At 57.6% G+C, this 24117-nt stretch overlaps 2 protein-coding genes across 13 annotated transcripts; one reads left to right on the plus strand and one right to left on the minus strand.

The window, feature by feature from the left end:
- Positions 1–4590: 4590 nt before the first annotated feature.
- Positions 4591–9411, plus strand: CCDC188 (coiled-coil domain containing 188). Of its 7 annotated transcripts, XM_047828507.1 has the most exons (10): positions 4591–5213; positions 5389–5496; positions 5596–5760; positions 5945–6001; positions 6109–6168; positions 6326–6390; positions 6489–6627; positions 6874–6923; positions 7838–7919; positions 9344–9411. In XM_047828507.1, the coding sequence occupies exons 1-10, from the start codon at positions 4680–4682 to the stop codon at positions 9347–9349; spliced, it is 1266 nt and encodes a 421-aa protein (XP_047684463.1). In that variant the 5' UTR covers positions 4591–4679; the 3' UTR covers positions 9350–9411. The 7 variants fall into 7 exon arrangements, 6 of the variants coding, with proteins under 6 accessions (XP_047684463.1, XP_047684462.1, XP_047684459.1 ...); XM_047828506.1 differs by lacking the exon at positions 9344–9411 and having other exon boundaries at positions 7838–7943; XM_047828503.1 differs by lacking the exons at positions 7838–7919; positions 9344–9411 and adding an exon at positions 7201–7398.
- Positions 7921–23875, minus strand: ZDHHC8 (zinc finger DHHC-type palmitoyltransferase 8). Of its 6 annotated transcripts, none has more exons than XR_007145940.1 (12): positions 23694–23873; positions 16561–16682; positions 16229–16386; positions 15969–16141; positions 15642–15744; positions 15103–15194; positions 14795–14936; positions 14465–14585; positions 14283–14392; positions 11930–12930; positions 9991–10797; positions 8783–8916 (listed from the first exon to the last, which is right to left on the minus strand). XR_007145940.1 is itself a non-coding variant. In XM_047828498.1 (11 exons), the coding sequence occupies exons 1-11, from the start codon at positions 23795–23797 to the stop codon at positions 8691–8693; spliced, it is 2352 nt and encodes a 783-aa protein (XP_047684454.1). In that variant the 5' UTR covers positions 23798–23874; the 3' UTR covers positions 7921–8690. The 6 variants fall into 6 exon arrangements, 4 of the variants coding, with proteins under 4 accessions (XP_047684454.1, XP_047684456.1, XP_047684457.1 ...); XR_007145941.1 differs by having other exon boundaries at positions 8802–8916; positions 9995–10797; XM_047828498.1 differs by lacking the exon at positions 9991–10797 and having other exon boundaries at positions 7921–8916; positions 23694–23874.
- Positions 23876–24117: the final 242 nt, after the last annotated feature.

Consider the following 24117-nt stretch of genomic DNA (forward strand, 5'->3'; position numbering starts at 1 on the left):
CAGCCACGCTCCTAGCAGCACTGAGGACCTTGAGGCCTTCCTCAAATTCCCATGGGAAAGCACCCTCTGAGCTCATTCTCTCCTCAGCCTGACGCCCAAAAAGCCCGAGGTCAGAGTAAGGTGCTTTGAGACCTGCGAGTTGTCTCATTATCTATTCCCATGCGATTGGCCACTTCAAAACTTAGTGGCTAAAATAATCACAACGTAACCTGGGGCTTCGTGACCTGGCTCGCCCCTCAGAGCAGTTCTTTGAGGGTCATCATGGGTTAGTCAACCCACCTTTGGGCCCCACTGGGGACAGGCTGGAATGACAGAAAACTTTATCCCCCCTTACCTCTCATCTGACAACAAGGCCATGCCTCCCCAGTGGCAGAGGGTCCTCAGGGCAGCAAAAGAGAGAGGTCAAGGCCCAACACACAAGCCCAAATGATGTACAAGTTTAGCCCAAAATTCAGGTGAATAGAGGAACCCTGTTTCCCTCTCTCTCTCTCTCTTTTTTTTTAAATTTATTGTCAAGTTAGCTAACCTATAGTGTATACAGTGTGCCCTTGGCTTCTGGAGTAGATTCCCACAATTCATCACTTACGTACAATACCCAATGCTCATCCCAACAAGTGCTCTTCTCAATGCCCATCTCCCATTTTCCCCACCCACATCAACCTCAGTTTGTTCTCTGTATTTAAGAGCCTCTTATGGTTTACCTCCTTCTCTGTTTGTAACTTATTTTTCCTTCCCTTCCCCTAAGGTCTTCTGTTAAGTTTCTCAAATTCCACATATGAGTGAAAACATATACTATCTGTCTTCTTCTGAATGGCTTATTTCACTTCATAATACCCTCCAGTTCCATCCACATTGCTGCAATTGGCAAGATTTCATTCTTTTTCATCACCAAGTAGTATTCCATTGTGTGTGTGTACATATATGTATACATGTATGTATATGTATACATGTATATATGTACATATATGTGTATATATGTATATATGTGTGTACATATATATGTATATGTGTGCATATATTTGTATATGTGTGTATATGTGTGTACATATATGTATATATGTATGTGTATGTATATGTATACGTATATGTATATGTATATATACATATACATATATGTACATATATATACGTATATATGTATATGTGTATATATGTATATGTGTGTGTATATGTATACATACATATGTATATGTATATATGTATATGTATATATGTATATATGTGTATACATACATATGTATATGTATGTATATATGTGTATATATACATATATATGTATGTACATATATATATATATACACATATACATATATATATATTCACATACCACATCTTCTTTATCTATTCATTAGTTGATGGACATTTGGGTTCTTTCCATGATTTGGCTATTGTTGAAAGCACTGCTATAAACATTGGGGTACATGTACCGCTATGAATCAGCACTCCTGTATCCTTTGGATAAATTCCTAATAGTGCTATTGGTGGGTCATAGGGTAGTTTTATTTTTAATTTTTTGAGGACCCTCCACACTGTTTTCCTGAGTAGCTGTACCAGTTTGCATTCCCATCAAGAGTGCAAGAGGGTAGGAACGTTGTCTCTTGATGTGAGGAGGGCAAAGTACAAGGAGAGGGACAAGGGCAAGGAGAGAATGGATTTGTGGCCATTTCTACCACCCAAGGACTTAAGTTTTGCCTGATCCACCTTTCTGAGGATGTTACTTGAGGATGGGCTTCCACAGAACAAGGGAAGACACTGAGAAAGAGGAAGGCATGGAACCAGGACTTCCAGGAGCAGTGGGGAAGGCTGTGGTAAGACAGGCCACATAACGCTCCGCTAGAAAGAAGGGAGGAGCAGCAAACCTGGGGCCTGAATCTGGCCCTAGCATTGGATGTGTGATCTGCAGCCATTAAAAAGATTTCTGTTACGTAGGGGCGCCTGGGTGGCTCAGTCAGGTAAGTATCCAACTCCAGCTGAGGTCATGATCTTGCGATCCGTGAGTTCGAGCCCCACATCAGGTTCTGTGCTGGAGCCTGCTTTGGATTCTGTCTCTCTCTCTCTCTCTCTCTCTCTGCCCCTCACCTGACTTGAACTTCTCTCTCTCTCTCTCAAAAAAAAAATAATAATAAACATTAAAAATTTTTTTAAAAAGATCTCTGTCACAGAACTACAATAAATAATCCTAAATTTGCATGGAATCACAAAAGACCCCAAATAGCCAAAAAATTCTTGAAAAAGAACATGACTGGAGGTATCACACTCTCAGATCTCAGGATTTATTACAAAGCTGTACTAATGGAAACAGTATGGTACAGGCACAAAAACAGACACATAGATCAATGGAACAGAATAGAAAACCCAGAAATAAACCCATTATTATGTGATCATTTAATCTTGGACAAAGCAGGAAAGAATATCCAATGGAAAAAAGACAGTCTTTTCAACAAATGGTGTTGGGAAAACTGGACGGCAACATGCAGAAGAATGAAACTGGACCACTTTCTTATGCTGTACATAAAAACAAATTCAAAATGGATGAAAGACCTAAATATGAGACAGGAAACCATCAAAATCCTAGAAGAGAGCAGTAATTTTTTTTAACTACAGGCAGTAATTTCTCTGACATCAGCCATAGCAACATTTTTCTAGATATGTCTCCTGAGGCAAGGGAAACAAAAGCAAAAACAAACTATTAGGACTTCATTGAAAGAAAAAGCCTCTGCACAACAAGGGACATGGTCAACAAAACTAAAAGACAACCTCCTGAATGGGAGAAGATACTTGTAAATGACATATCCAATAAAGGGTTACCATCCAAAATATATAAAGAACTTATAAAACTCAACACCCCAAAAATAAATAATCCACTTTAAAAATGGGCAGAAGTAGAGGCACCTGGGTGGCTCAGTCGGTTGAGCGTCCGACTTCAGCTCAGGTCATGATCTCACAGCTCGTGAGTTCGAACCCCGTGTCGGGCTCTGTGCTGACAGCTCAGAGCCTGGAGCCTGCTTCGGATTCTGTGTCTCCCTCCCTCTCTGCCCCTAACTCACTCGCATTCTATCTCTGTCACTCTCAAAAATAAATAAAGATTAAAAAAACTTATTTTAATGAGCAGAAGTCATGAACAGACATTTCTCCAAAGAAGACATCCAGATGGCCAACAGACACATGAAAAGATGCTCAACATCACGCATCCTCTGGGAAATACAAAGCAAAACCACAATGATATATCACCTCACACCTGTCAGAATGGCTAAAATCAACAACAGAGGAAACAACAAGTGCTGGCAAGGATGTGGAGAGAAAGGAACCCTCGTGCACTGTCGGTAGGAATGCAAACTGGTGCAGCCACTCTGTAAAACAGTGTGAGGGTTCCTCAAAAAATTGAAAATAGAACCACCATATTATCCAGTAATTCCACTACTGGGTATTTACCCAAAGAATACAAAAATGCCAATTCGAAAAGATACATAGATATATCTACCCCCAATATTTACAGCAGCATTATCAATAATAGCCAAACTACAGAAGCAGCCCAAGTGTCCATCAATAGATGAATGGGTAAAGAAGATGTGGTGTATATATACAATGAAATATTACTCATCCATTAAAAAAAAAAGGAGTGAAATCTTCCCATTTGCAACAGTAGGGATGGATATAGAGGATATAATCCTCAGTAAAATAAGTCCGTCAAAGACAAATGTCGTATGATTTCACCCATACATGGAATTTATGAAACAAACCAAAGAAAGAAAAAACAGACTCTTAACTATAGAGAAGAGACATGGTTTCCAGAGAGGAGGTGGGGGGGGCAGGGAATGGGAAAATAGGTGATGGGGATTAAGGAGGCACTGGTTGTGATGAGCACTGGGTGGTTATGGATGTGTTGAATAACCATATTTTACCCTGAAACTAATATAACACTGTATGCTAACTATACTCCAGTTAAAAATTTTTGAATAAAGTTCTCTGAGAGGTGGGGGAAGGCCTCTGAAATGCTGAAGAACAATCTTGAATCTGCTTCCATCACTTAACAGTGATGTGACTTTGGGCAAGTGACACAATGTCTTTGTGCCTCAGTTTCCCCACCAATAAAGAGGATGATAATCATCCTTCAGAACCATTAAGGTAAATGTTTAATAAATGATTTTTTAAAAGTAAAATCCCAAAGATAGGTCAGGTAAAAAAGCCAGGTGTTGGGCTAACCTCTTCTGTGTGATGAGGAGGTGAGGGCACAGGGCACTCAGCTGTGCAGAATGTGCAGCCAACCCCAGAAAGAGCTTCATGACCAGGCTTGTGGGTGGTGGGGGGCGGGGGAATGAGGGGGGAGAGTCACACTGGACACCTTGTTTGGCGTTTGGTTTTGTTTTAACCTTGTGTCTGCATGATCTGTTTTATGTTTTCAGAAAATAGCTAAGGCTGGTGAGTGAGCTAGGGTGAAGAAGAGGCAGAGGGGGTGAGTGGAGGAGGGTACTTCAAAAACAGGGATGGGGTGGGAGGGGCCCCACCAGCCCTGGCTCTGGCCACTGCCCTGGCCCATTGTGACCTCCCTGGATGTGCCCAGGCCTTTGTGACAGGCACCCTTGAGGAAGACCTGTGAGCCATGACACCTAGAGGGCCCTCAATAAGAGGGTGGCACGTCAGGCCAGGCTAGAGCCTGGACCTGGGGTTTAGAAGGGGTTATGGAGGGGCCAAAAACCCTGGGTCCCTGTGGCCACTCCCACCCCCAATGCCCCCAACCATCAGCTTCGAGCAGCCGTGCAGGATGCCTGGATCCACCCTGCCAAGGGTTTGTAAGATGGCCCTGCCTGGTACCTCTCAGCTCCACTCTCTCAATAGAGTCGGCCAGACCTTTCCCACCTCCGGGGGTAGGAGGCGGGGGGCCCAGGGTAGGGGCTGAGGTACCTGGGAGCTTTATGGCAAATGAAGAGGGAGAGATGCAGCGACAGAGACCGAGAGACCCAACAGGGACAAAACGAGGGCAAGAGGAGGCAAGGCTGGGGTGGGGCTGGCCCCTGCACTCAGGACGAGAGCAAGGGGCCCCCAGGCCAGGGGGATCCCCCAGCTCAGGGCCCAGACCCGGCCCTTGCCCACCCCTGCCAACAGGGGCAGGAACCCCGGCTTCACCCAGGGCAGCCCCCTCCCAGCTCCAGAACGTGCCCCTGGGTCCTGCAGAGCAGTCCTTCTTCCAGCTGGAGCAGGAAAACCAGAATCTGGTAAGTGAAGAGCCCACCGAGGCTGTGGGGCCAGCCCAGGCTCAGAGCCCATCTGTGCAATGGGTTTGAAGCTGTTCGCAGAGCTGCAGCTTCTGCCCCAGCCCCCACTGTCTCAGTCCCCTGCCCAAGAAGTGGCTATGACAAGGACTCCCATCTTTCTGCCTCCCATCCTCAGAAAAGACAGAACCAGGATCTGCGAGAGCAGCTGGGGGCCCTCCTGGGGCCAGGGCAGCAGTTTCTGCCCCTATGCCCGGAGCACTCGAGCTGCACGACCCTGGCCTGGGTAAGTGCATGGCAGACATCTGGCCCCAGCTGGACAGAGGGCAGCTGTCAGGAATGACCCAGTGACTCTATGTACCATACCCCTGCTCTGGCTCTCAAGCAGTCCGTGACCACAGATGCTGCCCATGGCCTTGGGGCTGACCCAAGGGCTCTTCCACAGACCCCTGAGCAGACCAGTTCCCAGCCCCTGGAGGACAGGGCACCCTTGCAGCTGCTGCGGCAGGAGCTGTGCCGGGGGGAAGAGTCCTTCGTGCAGCAGTCTCAGGTGGGTCCCTGGGAACTGGGCTGAGGGGGCTGGGTCCTTCATGCAGCAGTCTTAGGTGGGTCCCCAGGAGTTGGGCCAGAGGTGGGGGGCAGGAGTTCTTTATGCAAGCAGTCCTAAGTGGCTAGAGGAAGAAAGAACTAACACTGCTGGCCTTGCCTGTGCCCACATGGTGCCCATCCTCCAGAATGAACTGCAGCAGATCCGACTGTCCTTTGAGAGGAAGAAGATGGCCATTACCGAGGTGCCTGCCTGGCTGGGATGGGACAGCTGCTGGGGGACCCACCTGGTGGGACACATCATGGGTCCTGTTCCTTGGAGCGTGTGACCCAGCCTCCCCTCTCCCACCAGGTATGGGATGGCGTGGCCGAGGTACATATGGCCCTGAACAACCAGGCCACTGGGCTCCTGGTAGGTCCTCAAAGGTTGACACCCGGAGAATGAAGGGAACAGGGACTAGGCAAAGTGTGCAGGGACAGGGGAGCTTTGAGAAACAGGGGAATATAGCAGAATAGTCAGGGTTAAAGGACCTGTCTTACTTCCTTTGCCTCCCCCCGCCCCCTGCCAGAACCTTAAGAAGGACATCCGGGGAGTACTAGACCAGATGGAGGACATTCAGCTGGAGATTCTAGGGTGATGTGCAGGGTCAGGGGTCTGGGGCCCTGGCTGAACTGGGAAAGGGGCTGGTGTTCTGACCAGGATGGGTGGATCAACCCCTGACCCCTCCCCAGTTCCACTACACCAGACCGAGAGGTGCTGCAGGCTGGGGTGGGGGACGTACATGGCCCTGACTGTACAGCCCCCATCCCCAGGGAGCGTGCCCAGTGCCGCACCCAGGCCAGGAAGGAGCAGCAGATGGCATGCATAGCGGTAAGCCCCCCACCCCACACCCTTTCCCAGTCTGACCTCACCCTGGAGGCCCCTCTCAGGGAGGAGATGCAGGCTACAATGGAGGAGGCCCCAGGGAGGGAGCCACACCAGGAGCCAAATGACCCTGAGACATGGCTGCAGGTGCCTGTCCTGGGCACTGGTGGGGTAGTGGGGAGAAGGTAAGAACTCGCAGCACAGGGACCCCTGCCACTGGGGGCAAGCTCTGACCCAGCCCCTCCCCTGCAGAAGGCAAGGCCTCAGCTGGGATGTTCCGAGGACCTCAAAAGCCAGCTCTGGTAGGTGGCTCTGTGAGTGCATTGGTAGAGCCCAGTCCCCTGGGACCATCCCCATGGGCACCCCCGCCCCCTGACCGCCGCCGCCCGCAGGCTGCTGGCCCTGAGGCTGCTGCTGGGCACCCTGCTGGCCTGTACCGCCGCCTACGTGTACGTGGTGGACCCCGCGCCCTTCGAGGGGCTGGTGCCTCCCCTGCTGAGCCGTGCCGCTGTCTGGAAGCTCCGGGCCCTGCTGGGCCCGTTCCTGCACCTGGAGGTGGACGACTTCCTGCCCTTCTAGGCCGGAGGCTCAGCAGCCACAGCGAGGAGGAGGCCAGGCGGCCGGCGCTGCCCCGGGTGCCCAGCGGCCGCGCCGGCGCCTGCCTACGGCACTGCCATGCGCCATCCCCACCAGGAGCTGCGGAGAAGGGTGGAGGCGGGGTCTGTCCTGAGGGCTGGGCCTGCGGCTGGACATACAGTCGTGACACACACGGCAGCGTGTGAGCTTGTTTCCATGGAAACGGGGGAGAGGGGCAGGAGGTTTTGCAGCCTTCTGAGGGCAATCTCACAGTGGGGATTCCTCAGGGTGGTGCCCCTGCCTCAGTGCCCACACCCCATCTGTCCACTGGTCATCAGCGCCTCCACAGGAAGCCCCCAGCCCACCCCTGGCCACCAGGGAGGGCTCTGAGCAGAGGGTGTAGCAGAAGGGTCTCCACTGAAGGTGAGGATGAGGATCCTCAGGCCTCATCCCTGGGGCTGGGCCTAATCTGTAGACCTCAGGGATGAGGTTCTCAGTCCTGAATCTGCTGACCCACTGACTTCACACCCCTCATGTAACCCTCTGTCCTTATCTGGCCGACCACCCCACCCTCCCCACACTTGACCGGCCATCACCCTCCCACCTCCCACCTCCCACTCCTGTCCCCTCCCTGACCCAGGGTCCCTGTCCAGCCCAGCCTCCTGGCACTGCCCCAAGGCTCGGAGGACAGGGGGACCACGTTGGTGGACAGAGCCATGGAGGTAAACACCAAAAATTTTATTTAGGGCATTAAATGGGGTTGGGGGAAATACCTTTTAGGACAATAGAGAGTAACTCTGTGGCTTGCTCAGCCCCAAGTGGGAGAATTAGAGGCACCGCCCAGTCAGGAAAAGGGCTGGCCAGAGCTCTGCCCTGCCCCTGGGGGCGTCCAGGCCCTGGCTGGCTGGCAGGGACTGTAGGGCTGTGGGCAGCCAGGCCGTCTGAGGTCCCCCAGGTGCCACATCTCGGAGTGAAAGAGTGAAGACTGCTGGGTGGGGTCAGGCAGAGCTGTCACCAGGAACACACTGGGCTGGCAGGATCTCCTCCCCGCCCAGGCAGGGCCTGGATGACTCACCAGGCTGGCGGCTCCAAGAGGTTAAGGCATCTGTTCATGTGCTGGGTGTGGGGAGGGGGGAGTGCAGTGACCTGCAGGGGCAACCTGAGACCCCCACCCCAGCCCAACCCACAGAGGCCTGGGCTCCCTGGGGAGGAAGTGGCATCTAAAGTGCTTGGTCAGGCAGGGAGGTCGGGGTGATTGGTGCAACACCCCGGGAAGGCCGTGCTGGTCCCAGCAGCTCCAGGGCCCCTGCCTGGGGTGTTGGACCCCCTACAGCAGGTGGGGACTTCCTGAGGTGGGTGGGCACAGGGTCACAAGCCCCAGTGGGCTGGGAGTCAGTCAAGGTGCGGCTGGTGGAGAAGGGACCCCCAGCCCACAGCCCAGGGTCTGTGGCAGCCTGGCTTCCTGGGCTGTCCTCTCGGGGCCCCGGAGCTGCCTACTTGGTGTCCCGCTCAGGCCCCGAGAGACCGGGGAAAAGGCTGGAGGCGGCTGAGTGCAGGCGGCACATAGCCCCTCGTGGAGGCGCCCTGGCGGCCGGGCTCCAGGGTGCCCGCAGCGGCGGGCGGTCCTCAGGGAGGCCAAGGTGGCATAGGTGCAGGCCGGGGGGCACCCTGGGCTGGCCACGCCGGCCCCATCCACGGCTGCAGGTGCCGATCCGCCCCCTGTGGGCCGCAGCGTCCCATGAGAGAGAAGCAGAAAGGTGGAGGTCAGCATGGGGCACAGCTGCCCAGTGCAGGGTCCAAGGCCCAGCTAGCCTCCCACGTTGGGCCAGCCCGTGCCCCAGACTCCAAGTCTTTGACCTGGCTGTCTCAGCCCTAAAAAGCTGTGAATTCCCAATTCCCCCACCCCCAACATTTGGCAGTGGGAGGTGGGGGAGTAGGGGAGGCACTCAGGTTGCCAGGAGGGTGAGTTCTAGTAAATGTAGCTACAGGATGCACCACTGGCCCCCACAGGGCCCTCAGCTAGCAGGTGGCCCCCAAAGCACCCCCTACTTCCCTTACTCCATCTCCCCCAAAAGCCACTGGGTTCCCAGGGGGCCCTAGGGTGGCTGCAACCCCAACCTTTCTCTAAATGGCCTGTTACTACCAGGGGTGACGCAGACCCATGGGAGCCTCATACCTGGCAGCCGAGGCCAGCCCCCACCTTCCAGGATTCCAACTCAGCTTAAGTCAGTGGAAACACCCACGAGGAATGCCCACACCTTTGGCCAACACCTCTCCCAGAGCCTGACCCACTCTGCCCCCTGCCCCTGGAGCCCCCGCATTGCAGCAACAGCCCTGGCCTTGCTGAAGGAAAGGATCAAAATGACTCTTTTTCTTTTTTTAATAAAATTATAGATATATAGATGTAGATATAAAAACATAAAACAGACACAACGCAAGCGGACGCTGCCGTGTGCTTACTCTCGGGTCCCTGGCGCCAGGCAAAACTCTGACCCCCTCCCCGATGTGCTTCCCACAAGGACGCCGAGGCTCCAGTAGGGCCCAGACTTTGCATGCCATGGGGTGGGGTATCTCCAGTTTGGCAGGGAGGGGACTCCTGGTCTCATGGGCACCTTGTAGCAGCGTCCGGCCCGTGCCTGCTCCCACCTGCCCCCAGTCGCCTCCCACAAGAGCATAAAGCAGAGGTTAAGGCTTCAATGAAAGCGAGCTTCCCGGCAGTGGGAGCAGAGGGGGCCCGAGCGTTAACACATGGGACGTGGCATGGCAGCGCAGCGCACAGACACCGGGACGCACCCACCAGCTGGGTGAGACAGGACACACGGAGCCGAGACCCCACCCACAGCTGGCTGTCTGTCTGTCCATCGTCCACCTGTCTGTCAGAACCCAGAGCAGTCCCAGAGCTGGGTGCCTGGAGGCCGGGGCTGGACTCCCCGAAGAAGAACTGGCCTTGCCAAGCTACAAGCTTCCAGCAGGTCCCTGAAAGGCAAGGAGTTAGGAGCAGCCAGGCGGTGGGGCCTCGGTCCAGTACAGCCAGGGACCCAGGCCTCTCTGTCCATCTCTGGGCCACAGTGACCCGTCTGTAAGGGGAGGAGGTGGGGACCAGCCTGGGGACAACCTCAGGGGCATGGGTGCAGTCGGTGCAGATGCAGTCCGCACCACCTTGCCGCCCCCACCTGTGGGAACAGGGGTACCAACACACAGATCCTGCAGCCTGGGGGCCCTCAGCCCAGCTGTGCCCTGGAGAGCAGATGGGTGGATGGACGGGCGGAGGAAGAGGGACAGGCTCGTGGAGGCGTGGTCTCTTCTGCTGACGTGTCCACACCAGGACTGGGCCTCCTCATCTCCCAGGGCAGAGAAGTCGGGAGGGGGGGCAGCCGCTGGGGGTCCTGGTCCCCGGGGCTCCACGGCGGATGGATGGCAGTCAGTCCTCACACTGAGATCTCGTACGTGGTCCCACCCACGCCGGACACCTTCTTAACGAGCGTGTGCCGGGCAGGGCTGGCGGAGGGCCCTGGGGGGCCAGCAGCAGGCCCCAAGCGGGCCAGGCCCGGGGACTGCCCGTTAAGCTTACTTGGGGGGGTCTTCAGCTGAGGGTGGTCCCTGCATCAAAACAAGCACATACATGCACACCCACAGTGAACACGGGATCACGGCATGACAGAGGCCAGCGGAGGCAACAGGACAGATGACGCAGACGTAGATAGAGCCCAGGGCAGCCCCTGCCTCTGAGCCCAGAAGGTCCCACCAGCAAATGGGTGGGGATGCAGGGCCTGCAGAGGGAGGGCTATTGCTGTCACAGGACAGACAGACAGATGTCAGAATGGCCATCACCCCCCTCCCAGGTCCCTTGGTCCCTCCCACTGGGACAGATCACAGAGTGCAGGGAGGCCAGGTGGACACTGGCCAAAACCCCAAGCCCTGGACTGTTCTAGTGCCCCAAGCTGGGGAGCCCAGGGGTGACTGTGGGACCCCTTCCCTGCTACCTCCTAGGAAGATGAGGGGAGGTCTTTCTGCCCTCCAGCTTGCCTAGTATTGACCAATAGCATTTCTGATCTCGCTGCCCAAACATCCACAAGGGTGGGAGCCACTCCCTCCTTTAGCTGCCACCCACTGCGACAGTTACACCCACAACAGGGACCTCCTCCCTGACTGAGCCTGTGCTCAATGTGGCAGGGGTGACACCTTGACAATCCCCATGCACCCACGGTGGGGCTGAGCACACACCATGTGTTCAGCTCATATACTTGGACCCGACCTGGCAAGGCAGCAAGCCTAACTTCCAATTATCCGTCTGCTAGAGACCTAGAACCAGCCTGCCCTGCTAGGCCTCGGTTTCCCCATCTCTGAGCAAAGGCCCTTACTGCCTGAGGCTATGTGCACCCAGGGCAGCATGTTCTGCCATGGGGTGATGTCCCCCAGATACAGCCTCCTGGACAGACACCATCTCCAGAGGAAGAAGCCCTGGGGTCCCTGCTACACTTGATCACGCCAGCTAGGGGAGAAGGTGTTCAAGATGCAAATCCTCCTGCCTCCCATCCTGGGACATGCCAGGGTGTCCTTAAAGCTGGGTGATCCCCATACAGGCTGGCCAGGAGCCTCCAAGGAGGGTGAGGCTCACCCCCATAGGCAGCCATTGGCTTCCTGGACAACCCCCACGTGCTCAGCCAAGAGGCCCCACAGGCGGTTGGACACCTGATTGGTGCTGGGAAGCCCCCTGCCCCCTGGCACCCACCTCTGCATGGCCAGCGAGGGTGGCGACTCCGGGAGGTCCGTGTGGATGAAGGCGACAGCTTTGGGGCCTGCATAGGAGGGTGAGCGGGGTGTGCTGGGTGGGGAGGGTGGGCCCTGGCGCACTGGGGACCTGTGCGAGCCGCTGCCGGGCCGAGGCCCAGGGGCGTTGTTGTTGGCCAGGTCAGCCTGCAGGGAGGAGGAGGAGGTCCGCGGTGCCCGGCTCACGGCACTGGACAGCGAGGACAGTGAAGTCTGCAGCGCGGGGTTGCGGGCACCACCGAAGCCAGGCCCTGCCACCAGGTCATCTCTGGAGCCATAGCGCAGGGAAGGGCCCCGGGGGCCCTCGGACAGCGCACTGGCCTGCTGCAGGCTGTAGGAACTGGGCGCATCATAGACACCCGAGTCGCCAAAGAGCGAGTCGGCCTGAGAGCGCAGCAGCCGTTCCCGCTCCTCCCTGTCCTTGCGCTCCTGGATGGAGGCCATGATGGTCCTGGACAGGTTGTCATAGCGCACAGGCGAGGGCTCCCGTGGCCGGGGACCCAGCACCGGGCTAAAGCTACGGGGTGGGGGTCGTGGCGGGTCACCCACTGCCCCCGGGTGCAGGTAGGGCGAGCGGTAGCTGGCCATGCCAGCCGAGGGGTGGGCTGGGCACGTGTGGCCACTGGGAGATCCAGGGTTAAGCAGACTGTCATAGGACAAGCTGCCATTGCGGTTGGGCAGCGCATGGGGGGCAAAGATGCTGCGGTGGGGTGTGGGGGGCCCACCCTCAGAGCGCAGAGGCTGCAGGGCCACGTGGTCCCCGCCCCGCCGGCTTGCTGCCTTGAGGCTCAGGGAGCGCAAGGCACCCGAAAAGGTATCAGCAGCACTGAGTGGCGGGGACGGCGGGTAGGCTGCGTGCAGGCCTCCGGGCGTGTAGTCGGGGAGGTCCAGGCTGGGCTCTGATGCAAAGTCCAGGCTGTGGATGCTGTCCTCCCCTAGTGTCAGGGAGTCAGGGCCCGGGACCTGCAAGGAGAGAGGGCACACCTCTACCACTGCCCAGCCACCATGTCCCACCCAGCCACCACGCGCTCTGTGTCCACACAGAAGCTACAATCCTGGTGACATCAAAAGTAGCCACACGTGCAACCAACAAGCTGTTCCTGGAAGCTCTCCATCCCCTGACTACCTCTTCCTTGCCCACCACAGAGGCAAGTGGGGACAGGGTAGACCAAAGCACCCAGATGCTGCCTCTCCAGAGAAGGCTTTGCACCCTGCTCCTGCTCTTACTTCCCTGGGGAAGAGGAGGGGGCTGTGGGAAACAGCCACAGAGGCTGCACCTTGAGGAGACACAATAACCACACAGTGGCCCAGAGCCCTCTGCTGGGCACCTCACAGCTGAGGATTGGAGTCTCTGCAGGGTAAGACCAGAGCTGGCTGCTACATCCACCCAGGGCAGTACCCTCAGAGCCCACCTGGGCAGGATCTCCTGGGGAGGGGCCGGGGGGCAGCCACAGCAATAGGGAGGAGGGGCCTCTTTGATTCTCCCAGAATCAAGGCATGCCGGAGCAGGCTTGGGCTGGGGATGAGAGCCTGCATAACCTCAAAGCCGAGACAGGGTGTTGGTAGGGACAAATGTGGCCTTGGGGTACTTGGCCAACCAGCCAGAATCCTCATGGGATCGAGGACAATCCCAGGAAGGAGATAAGGCAGGTAAGGGTACCTAAAGCCTCCCATTCCCAAGGACACTCCTCCTGGGGCAGGGCTATGGCATGTTGGCTAGGGAAGCCCAGACTCCCTGCCCAGCCCAGAGGGTCCTGAGATGCAGGGTCGAAGAGGCCAGGGGTCTTGAGGGAAGGGGAGTGGTCCAGGTATACTGGCCCAGTCACAGGCTAGCCTCTCAGCCAGCCATGAAGGAGGGTGGGCAGCCTGGGAATGTTCAGGGTTCTGGATCATTCCTCAAGCTGTCCAGGGCTGCCAACCGCTCCACAGTGATCGTAGAGTACTTATACAACTCAGAAAAAATAAATGTGCTTTCTTAAACAATCTCAAATTCTTCTGAAGCCTTCCCGTGGGCCTTACAGAGTGACTAATGGTGGAATTTCAGGCATCCTGGCACATACTGCTCCTGGGGGCAGCCGCCTACCAGGCCAGTGGGCAATGCCAGCCAAGGAGAAGGGGCCAGCCAGGACTGCCTGTGCCAGGCCTTCCCTCATGCCTAGCAGGGATGCCCACAGGGTGAGGCCCTGCTGGTACCCACAAGGCTCTCTATGACCCTATGGCCCCAGGGGTGGGGCCTCTAGGAGTGGGACCTCTGGGGACAAGGTCTCCAGAAGGGGTAGAGCAGGACCTCCTGGGGCGGGGCCAGGCCTCCTCACCTGCTCACCAGGCCCGCAGAAGGGAGCCTTGGGACCCGAGGGAAAAGCAGGCCGGAACTTGTACATGGCAGGTGTCGGGGGGCTGGTCCTCTGCACCGACAGGGCGCTCTCTGGGGAGATGGACCGCGGTCAGGCTGGGGTCAGTCCATGTCCCTCCCTCTGTCTGGCCACCCCTACCTCACCAGCACTGCTTGGGCGTGGGGTCTGCAGGTCGCCTCCGAACGTGCCGGCCTCCACCTTGGGGGGCAGTGGCGGCCCCAGGTCCAGCGGCTTCTCATCCAGCCGGTCCAGACTGCCCTTGGACTGGGAGGGGGCGTGGTCAGTGGTAGGTAGGGCATGGGCCAGGGGTGGGGCATAATGGGGACTCCTCCCTGGGCCCTGAGCTCTAGACCATTCCCCAGAATCTACCCAATTCCTCCCCCTTCCACTTCTAGGTCCCCTCCAACATAGTTGCTTCCTGCCTTCAAGGGTCTGCCTTCATCCCATCCCCTACCTGACCCCAGGGCCCCCACCTTGCTGCGGCCCAGGCCAGCCTTCAGCCCGTTGTCACTAAGCTTGACCTTGAGTGGGGCAGCTCGCTCCAGGAGCTCAGGCCGAAGGAAGGGAGGCTTCAGGCGAGCAGCCAGCGGCAGCCGGGGAGGCTCCACCACGTACCTGCACCAGGGGCAGAGGGGTCAATGGCCAGGGTGACCTGGCCTGAACGCTCACCAAAGAGAAGGCTGGCCACACCTGCCAAGGGCAAAAGTAGACCAGGCTGAGGGTCCGCACCTGCCCACCCCAAACCCTGCAGGGGTCCCTTGACACCCCGTTCAGGCCTCACCGGGGTGCCAGAGGGCTGCACAGCACGTGCTCCACATTCCCATAGCAGCCTCGGGTGAAGGGGTTCACTCCCCCACGGAACTTCCCCGTCACCTGTGGACATGGGACCCCTCAGCCAGCCTGGCCACCCAAGGTCCAGGCCAAGGTGGACCGGGGGACAGGCAGGGACAGCTGGGGTTCCTCAGATGTAGGCTGGGCAGGGTCAGCCCATGAGTGCCCCCCCCCCATTTACCCCGAGTGTCCCTGCAGGAAGCTGTAGAATTTCTGGGCCCTGAGTTACTGCTAGTACAGTTGTCCACAGGTAGGAGTGAGCAGGGGGACAGGGCAGGTGAGGCCCCATACTCCATTCCCCCACCCAGAGTCTCCAGGGCCAGATCCTCCCCCTATAGAAGCTGCATAGTCCACCTCACTAGAGGGCTCCAGTAGTCCTTTCCCTGACACCACCCCCACATGGTCCTGGTGTAGTCCTGGCCCTCTTGGCCCATAGGGGACCTCCCCCCCATTCCCATCACTGCATGGCCCATCTCCTAAGGTCAGCACCTGCTCGTTGGTGGTACGCCCCCGAGTGACTAGCACCACATGGAAGCCAGTGAGGCCGATGACAGGGATGAAGAAGAGGCCAGCCACACACATGACGGCCATGCTGGCCCGTTAAGGCCAATGGCCATAGGCAAAAACATGGAGCAGGTGCCTGTGAACAAACTATTCCCACCACCACCCAACCAGGAATGGCAACCCACCCCCTGGGGACTCCCAGGCAGTCCCCAGCCCACACTGTCAGGCAGTCCCCAATCCACCCCGAGCCTCAGTTTCCCCCGTGGAATGTGCCCCCAGCCCATACTGTCTTTGCGGTTAGGCCAAGGATACGTGATGGTAGTGTGGGCGGCTCCCAGTCCCTCAGCGTGGTTCAGCACATAGACCAGGCCAAAGGCGACGACACCCACCATGTGTGCACTGAGCGACAGCAGGAACAGGAAGAAGTAACGGTAATTGCGGCGCCCAATGCAGTTGTTGACCCAGGGGCAGTGGTGGTCAAAGTCCTGGGCAGGAGCAATGAGTCAGGGCACAAAGTGGGTGGGAGAGGAGAGACATGGAGATGGGGGCGGACAGGGTGGTGGGATGGTCACCTCTACGCAGTTGTCGCAGACGCTGCAGTGGGAACAGCGAGGTGGACGGTAGAAGTGGCAGGTTGCACACCACTTCATTCGGACCTGGATGCCCCGTACATCCACATTCTTGTACAGCGGGGCCCGGAAGTCATCCTCCTTATCCTCGTCCTCATCCGCTGTGAGCCAGAACCAGGGGAAGGTGGCAGGAAAGTGACTTCCTTGGCAGGAGAGCCCTTCCCGAATCTCTGCCAGCCCACCCACCAGGACCCACCCCACCCCAGGCTCTTTCATGTCAGCCACTCACACTCTAGTGAAACTGAGCAGATTATGTGCCCAGTACAGGGCCCTACCTCGGGGGAAGACGCCAGGGTCCATGAAGGTGGCCATGCTGAAGTTGGCCAGGACAAAGAGGAAGATGATGCCATTGTAGACGGGAACAGCTGGGGACACAGCTCGAGTCAACCATGGGCACCTGCATTGGACAGCAGGATAGAGGTGGGTCTGGGGGTGCTGAAGTTGGGTGGGGAGGGGAGGTGGCAGCAGATGAATTAGGCATGGCCACACATAGGAAGGCTGGGCCACTGAGACCACCATCAGTGCTCAGTGTGGGAGTCAAGAAGGCCACTGCTGCCACATCCCTGCTGGGAGACCCCTGTACATCAGCCTGCTGCTCCTCTACTCAACCATCGGGGCTGAGCACCTTGTGCATGGTGTGCTGGCTCCCTCTATGCCAACACCAACTCCAGCAACCCTCCAGGTGGCTATTAGGAGCTCAACTCACAGTTGAAGAAACTGAGGCTCAGAGCAGCCCGTGGGCCGGAGGGGTGGCAGACTGGGGGGCGGGAGCCCAGGATGAGAAATGAGCCCACTCTGCCTGTGTACTATGATAGACAGAGGCCAGCCCCAGCCCTTACCCAGACCTGTCCCCAAGCCCAGCAAGGCCCCTTCACCAGGGAAAATTCTCAGTCAGTAAATGCACGGTGGGTTGTCACCCCCGGTTTTCCCTGAGGGGTGCAGTCTCAGTGTCTGGGCCACTGGGCACATCCCCATCCAGGCAGCCCCTTCTTTTCCCTTCTTTTTAGTTTGTCACCTTACTATCCATATGGCAGTGCAGAACACCTGGAGACTCTAGAAAAGCACAATACCCCGCAACCACTCATCATCTCTTTCTACCCCTCAGCCCTTGGCTCCAAGGCTGCCCCCTCTTCCAGGAAGCCTTTCCAGACTCCTGGCACCCCATAAGGGTCACACACACCTCCCTGGTGGGTGTTTTGTCACAGAGAGTGTCCTCTTCAGCCCTCTTGGGACCTGATCAGAGACCCCTCCCTGGAGACAACCAGTCCTTGGGCACATGGCCTGTGGTCCCCTGCCCTGACCCTGCAGCAGGGTCCCTGAGTCCATTCACTTGATTCCCACAAAGTTCCTCTGGCCTCAGGTTCCTGATCTCTCCCATGGCTCCTGGCTGCTTTGACAAGTGGGGGGCACTCACTTTGGAGTCGGGGGGGTTGTTCCCCTTCCCATAACTAGCCCCTCTGTGGAGTTGGGAGTGCCAGAGGAGATCCCCTACGGTAGCCCTGACTAAGAGGACAGGGCATCGTGGCCTCCAGCAGGGTGAGCAGTACCCATGGCCTTACCCACCGCCCCAGCGCACACCGGCCACGCTGGCGCACCCACGCCTGTCTTGGCCAGGAGCCAGCCCTGCCACCCCAGCAACCACCTCCATGGTAGCAGAACTTCGCTATTTTTAGTGGAAAGCGAGAGGCTATTTAAAGATTCCACTTCCCACGGCAGCAGGCTCAGCGGGCCAGGAGCCGCAAGTTACCCCATCCTCTTCTCCAGGACCTGCTGTGGAGGTGGATGCACTCCCCGAGGACACAGGTCCCCTCTGCCGGGAGGGCTTTTCTCTATCACCCCCTGCCCAGGCAACCCAGAGCACCCACCAGTAGACACCTTCCACATTCCCCATCCCTGTGGGCTGAAGCCTGACATACAGATGGTGCTGAATGTATGCTGTGGTCTCTGATCCAATCCCATTCAGCAAAGTGACAGTGGGTCCCTGAGGCATGGTCTGCTCAGCAAGGCGGGGTGGGGGCAGAAGCCAAAATGCCAGTGGGGATGGGCTCTCCAGGCAAGTGAGAGCTGCCCGCTTAAGAGAACCAGGTACTCCGAGGAGCCAGGGAGAGGCGCGGGACTGTGGGCCCCGCTCAGGTGGTACAAGCCAGCTCTCCATGATGCCTTCTGGGAAGGGCTAGCTATGCAATCTGTACAAAATGAAAATGCAGGCGCCCTTGTTTACAAAGTATCAAGGGGCTTCTGGGTGGCTCAGTCGGTCCAACTTCGGCTTGGGTCATGATCTCGTGTTTCGTGGGTTCGAGTCCCATGTCAGGCTCTTTGCTGACAGCTCCAAGCCTGAGCCCTCTTTAGATTCTATGTCTCCCTCTCTCTCTGCCCCTCCCCCGCTTGCACTCTGTCTCTCCCTCTCTCTCAAAAGTAAATAAACATTAAAAAAATTAAAAAGTATCAAGAATTTCAAGACACTGACAGCAAATCATTAAGGGCAAGTGTGGGCTCTCATGCACCTGTGAGTCCCATGGCATCAATGGGGCCAGCCTGCTCTGGGAGAGGAAGGAGCTGAGAGGTCCTGAGGTGCTCCAGGGCCTGCAGATGTGCACACACAAGGTGGAGGTGGGTGGGCACTGAAGGTAAGAGGACACATAGGGGAGGCCAGAGCAAGGGCCCTGTCCATTACTGTTGTCCAGATTTTGCCAGTGGATACTACCTGCCCTGTGCAGTAGAACATGAAATCCACCCTTCCAGCTGTGGGGGGTGGGTGTTTTTCTGTTTTCTCTATTTTAGAGGCAAGGAATAGGTATAGGAGAGCTTGTCACATATCAAGGCCTTGGGGTGAACCTATGTCTGAGCTGGGATTCTAACCATCATGCAGGCAGGCAGGGACTGAACCCCATGGGCAATGCCCCAGCCACACTGACCAGAGTTTCCCGTGGCCCAGGTGGCCTGTCCTCCCTGAGCCTCAATGATCCCGCCAGGCTGCATGGGTGGCCCTGAATGAGATGTCTGGGGCTGGGAGGAGTGGATAGCACCTGCACAGCAATGGGCCCATGTTTGGGATCTGCACTGTGATGGGGCAACGTTTGCATTGAGGTGGTGGGCAGCCTCTGTTCACCGTGGGCACCAACCCCCTGCATGCCTGGGCCGCACATACCAGGGAGAGTGGGGTGGGGCCTCAGCTGGTATTGGGCAGGCTTTTGGGGAGGTAGTGGGCAGGTTCTTGAACAGGGACCTGAGCCATTGGCCCCTCTGCCCACCATTGCCAGGCCCCCAGGCTTGACTCAGATGCAGGATCAGGCATTCCCCATGCATTCTTGTCCTCCCCATCCTCCCTCAGGGGGCCTTTGCCCCTAAGCCATGCCATAAGGAGGGTCCTAGCCTGGGTCATGCCTAAGGAAGACTGGCTCACTGGCCAGTGCCGGCAGGACCATGCACAGACACACATACATATCCTCACGAACATGCAGGGACACATGCACATACACATAAGCAATGCACACACAGATACACAATATGCTCCAAGACACACTTGTGTGAATACATGTCTGTACATGCATGCACACAGATACATGTGCATACATAACCACATTCAAAAGGCACATGTATTCAAGCACACATCGACACATATTGACCCGCAAGACACACATGCTTAAATATTTGCAAAGACAGATAGGCCCGCTTGTGCACATGCTGGCACACGTGCAGAAACACACACATAGATGCAGACGTGCCCTTCCTCACACTGACCCCCTTCCCTATGCTTCCCATGGACCAGGCAAGTGTGAGGACATGTGAGGACATGAAAGCTCTGTGGGCAAGGCCTGGCAGGCAGAACTGCTCAGTCCACCTTGAATCTATTCTAGGCTCCAGGAGGGCCCCTCTGCCCACAAGTACAACACTCCATTCCCACCCAGGGGACTGTATACTCCGGGCAGAGGATGGCCACCTCTTGCTGGCTGCAGCCATACTCTGGGCCCAGGGCCGGCCCGAGTGGGGGATGGCCCAGCTCTGAAGCTAGAAGCCCTCCTCCCCATCCAGCCCCCGCCTCCTGAGTGTCAGGGCCACACGCCACCGCCATGGGCCCCACCCAGACTGAGGCCCCAAGTCTGCCTGGCCCAGCAGGGAGACACCACCCAGTGGGGGTGGGGGGTTCTGCAGGGACAGTATGCGCGCCGCAGCTAAATGTGGAATGGAAAATTTTACCTCAGGAGTTTTCATTTAAATCGGGTTCTTCATTAACACTGTGTTTAAGAATAATGCTCACACACGGGAGCACCTGGGACCAGAGGGTTTGTGGCCGCTCTGCCCTGGTCAGGCCAGGCAGGGCCTCTGTCCTTGTGCACCCATTCCAGTCCCTGCAGACATCTGAGCAGATGGGGAAACTGAGGTTCAGGAGGCCAAAGATACCCTAGGCCACAGGTAGTGAGGCCTGCCAAGGGGCTCACCTCAAGTTTCCTTCCTTCCCATGTGGACCCTGGCAGGAGCTCCATCCACCTGGGCCTTCTGTCCTTTCTGGGCCTCTGAGTATGGGGAAGGCTCAGGCCCATCCTGGGAACTAACTGTGACATCCCAGAAGTCAAACCTTTGGTCCTGGACAGACATAAGATGGCCTAGCCTGGCCCCAGGTGTTGGTAGTCTGAAAGCAGCTCCAGTTTTCTGATGTCTACAGGGTCCTCTGTCATTCCGCAGAGTGGCTCTGGGAGGAGAAAGGGGCTGAGGTGGAGGCTCTCAGAAACGGCACCTCCCACCCCAGCACCTGACCCAACCTGGCACTGAGCCACAATGTGAAGGGTTTCTGGAGCCCAAGGGGACACGACTGTACCAGGAACCTAGGAAGGCTTCCTGGAGGAGAAATGCCTCTGGATATCTGCCCTTCAGTGTGATGCTCCCCATCCTCCAAGGGGGATGCCCCACCTCTGGTCATTCTATCCACACCCCAGCCTCTCCTGGGCAACATGTCTGAATGTCCTGCTTGTCCCAGCCCCCTCAGTGAACTGGCCCGAGGAAGGGGTCCTTGGTCTTCTAGGCTCCTGGCTCCCCACCCTGTATGATGTCAGTGTAGACCTGCCTCAAAGGGGGCAACTCCTGTTTGCTGAGCAGAGAGGGGGCCTGGGGCCACACAGCACCCAGTGAAGTTCAAGGGGGAGAGACAGAGAAGAACCCTGTGGGGGCCCCAAGGGCAGGGTGGGGAGGACACAGGAGTGGACTGCTCCTTTTTGAGCACATGTCTGAGTCTGCAGCATGCCCAGGCCCAGAAAGAGAGTGAAAGTGTGGGGGCTAGGGTGACCAGAGGATTGTCCCAAGGAGGGGACCACTGGGAGCCCTGCTTGCCTGGAATCTGCATGCTGTGAGTGGTGTCACTAGGCCTGGTTTGCCTGGCAGAACCCCTCTCAGGAGCCCAGTTGTCTTGGAGGACTCCAGGGGAGCCAGGGGTGGGGGTGGGTTAGGGCCCCCAGTGGCCTTTTGGCCCAGAGAATGTGGCCTCAGAGGCTCAGGGGCGCCCAGTCCCAAGGGCAATCAAGCCTCCCTTGGCTAGATGGTCACTGAGCCTGGCCCCCAGCTAGTGCCCTTTCACCCCCATCTTACCGCAGGAACACATGCCACCTTCTTTCAGGCAGAGTGGGTCACATACAAGGCAGGACACAGGAAAAGGCCTGCAGTGCCCTTGAGGGAAACCTGCACCTCGCTGGGCTGTTGTTCCTGAACCCAGAACCCCAGCTCTGAGAACAGAGGAAGGAAAAACTTGGCAGGGTCCAGGAGCATCAGCGCCCACATCTTGGGAGTCGAGTTCATAGGGCAGTCTTGTAGGGGCCCTCTGAAATCACGGGAAGGGCTCACAACAAACTCACTATAGTGGGGCTTAGGTGAGCCTAGGAGGAGATACAGGCGGGCTCTCTGGGGTAAGGTTGATTTCAATTTCTTTAAAGATTTATTTCCGTGCATTTCACAAGTTCTTGAAAGAGAACACGTATTACTTTTAATGTTAGGGAGGAAAAACACTGAACTGCACTTTGGGAGTGAGAAACCAGGATCAGTAAGTGGAGGTCAGGCTACCAGGAAGCACACCTGAGGCCCTTCCAAGTCCCAGACACTGGCCCCGGGGCCAGGACAACTGGGCCCCACCCCTCCAGAAGACCTTGCACCCACTGCCCACCTGCCCCTCTCCTCTCTGCCCCACAGCCAGCAGCATCTGAATAACAAGAACATGCCTGCTTGCCAAAGCCAGAAATAAGCCCGTCCACACAGGCCTTTTTTAAACACACTCTTGGCAGCCTGTGGTGCCCACCCAGTCCCGGCCTCCAGGTAGAGGGCTCCCGCACCTCCATGGGCACCCAGTGCAGACTCGCTATCCTCACAGCTGCTATCCACACTCTTCCGCGCTCTTGCTAAGGCCAAGGGTGCCAAGCCAGCTGCTGCTCACCCCTGCTCTGGGCTCACACTCCAGGGCTGACCTGCTTCAGAACAGAGGCCTCACTGGCTACAGCCACTTGTCAGGCTTCAGGTTCCCAGGAAGGCTTGAGTGGTCATAGCTTTAGTCACCTGGGCTGTCTCGGCATGGGACCTGTGGAAGGGGGTGGTCCCAAATCTGTACGACTAAAGCCTGGAACCCCCAACCCCTACTTGTACCTGGGGTGGGGGGTGCCCCACAACAATTGTGTTGTAAACAGGCTGATGTGTAAGCCAACCTGTCTCAGATGAAGAAGCTATGGCTGCATGGGCCCAGGGCTCTGCCTACCTTCTGACTCAAGGGTCCCAGTGCCTGACATGACCGGTGTCCCTGGATGTGACCTGGTCTGGGCCCTCCTGCTTCGACCCTGAGCCTTTCTGAGAAGGTCAAGGGAGGGTGGAGGGCATTGCCAGGCCAGCATCAAGGGTGGCTTTGGGGCAGGCACGTGGCAGCCAGGCCAGGCCACACCTACGCAGGAACAACTTGGCTCTGGCCCTGGGCTGGACACCCAAGAGCTGCCCTCAGCTCCTTGCTGGAGGCTGGTGGCTCTCTACAGCCCCTGTCCCCTCATGCAGCCCGTTGGGAGGGGAGGGCTGCAGCAACACCCTGGGCAGCCACAGCACACACTCCCCTATTCGGGCCCAGCTCCTCACACTCAGGGCCTGGCACACCCATGAGATGCCCACCAGCCACTAGTGTCCCCACACACAGAACTCACCTGTCCCTGGTGCCCCAGGATAGGTACACTCACTGTTTCTGTCTCAGCCCAGGCGGGGGGCTCACGTGCGCATAGCTCTGGTGCCAGCCCTGCCATGCCCAGCCCTCCCTGCCCCTGCCCCCCTGCCCTGCCCAGCCCGCGGGCCCTGTCCCCCCAGCCCTGCCAAGCTTCATCCCTTGCTGTACCGACCCCTGCCCCTTCTGGCCCGGCTGTGGTCGCCTGTGCCCCCGGTGACGCGGGGGACTCACGTGAACACGAAGAACAGGGTGCTGGAGCCGACCAGCAGCGCGGCGGCCGTGGCCACCGGGATGTACTTGGCGGGTTTGAGGCGCGTCCCGGGGCTGCGGGGCATCCTGGGCGCCGCGCCGCCGCATCCCTCCCCGGGGCCGGGCGGGCGGGGCCGGCCGGGGTCGGGCCGGGGTCGGGCGGGGCGGGCTGGACGCGGCGCAGGACCCGCGGTGGCGGCGGCGTTGGCGGCGGCGGCGGCGGCGGCGGCGGAGGAAATCCCACCCCACGGGTAGCTGCGGCGGCGGCGCGCTGATGTCAGCGCGCCCCTTAAGGTGGACCGGGCGGGGAGGAAGGGGGGCCGCGGGACTGGGGCGGGGCCGGGGCGGGGCGGAGCTCGGACCCAAGGCAGACGCACCCGGCCCCCGCCCCGCCCCACGCCCTCCT

Source organism: Prionailurus viverrinus, chromosome D3 (assembly GCF_022837055.1).
Source record: "Prionailurus viverrinus isolate Anna chromosome D3, UM_Priviv_1.0, whole genome shotgun sequence".
Classification (NCBI taxonomy): domain Eukaryota; kingdom Metazoa; phylum Chordata; class Mammalia; order Carnivora; family Felidae; genus Prionailurus; species Prionailurus viverrinus.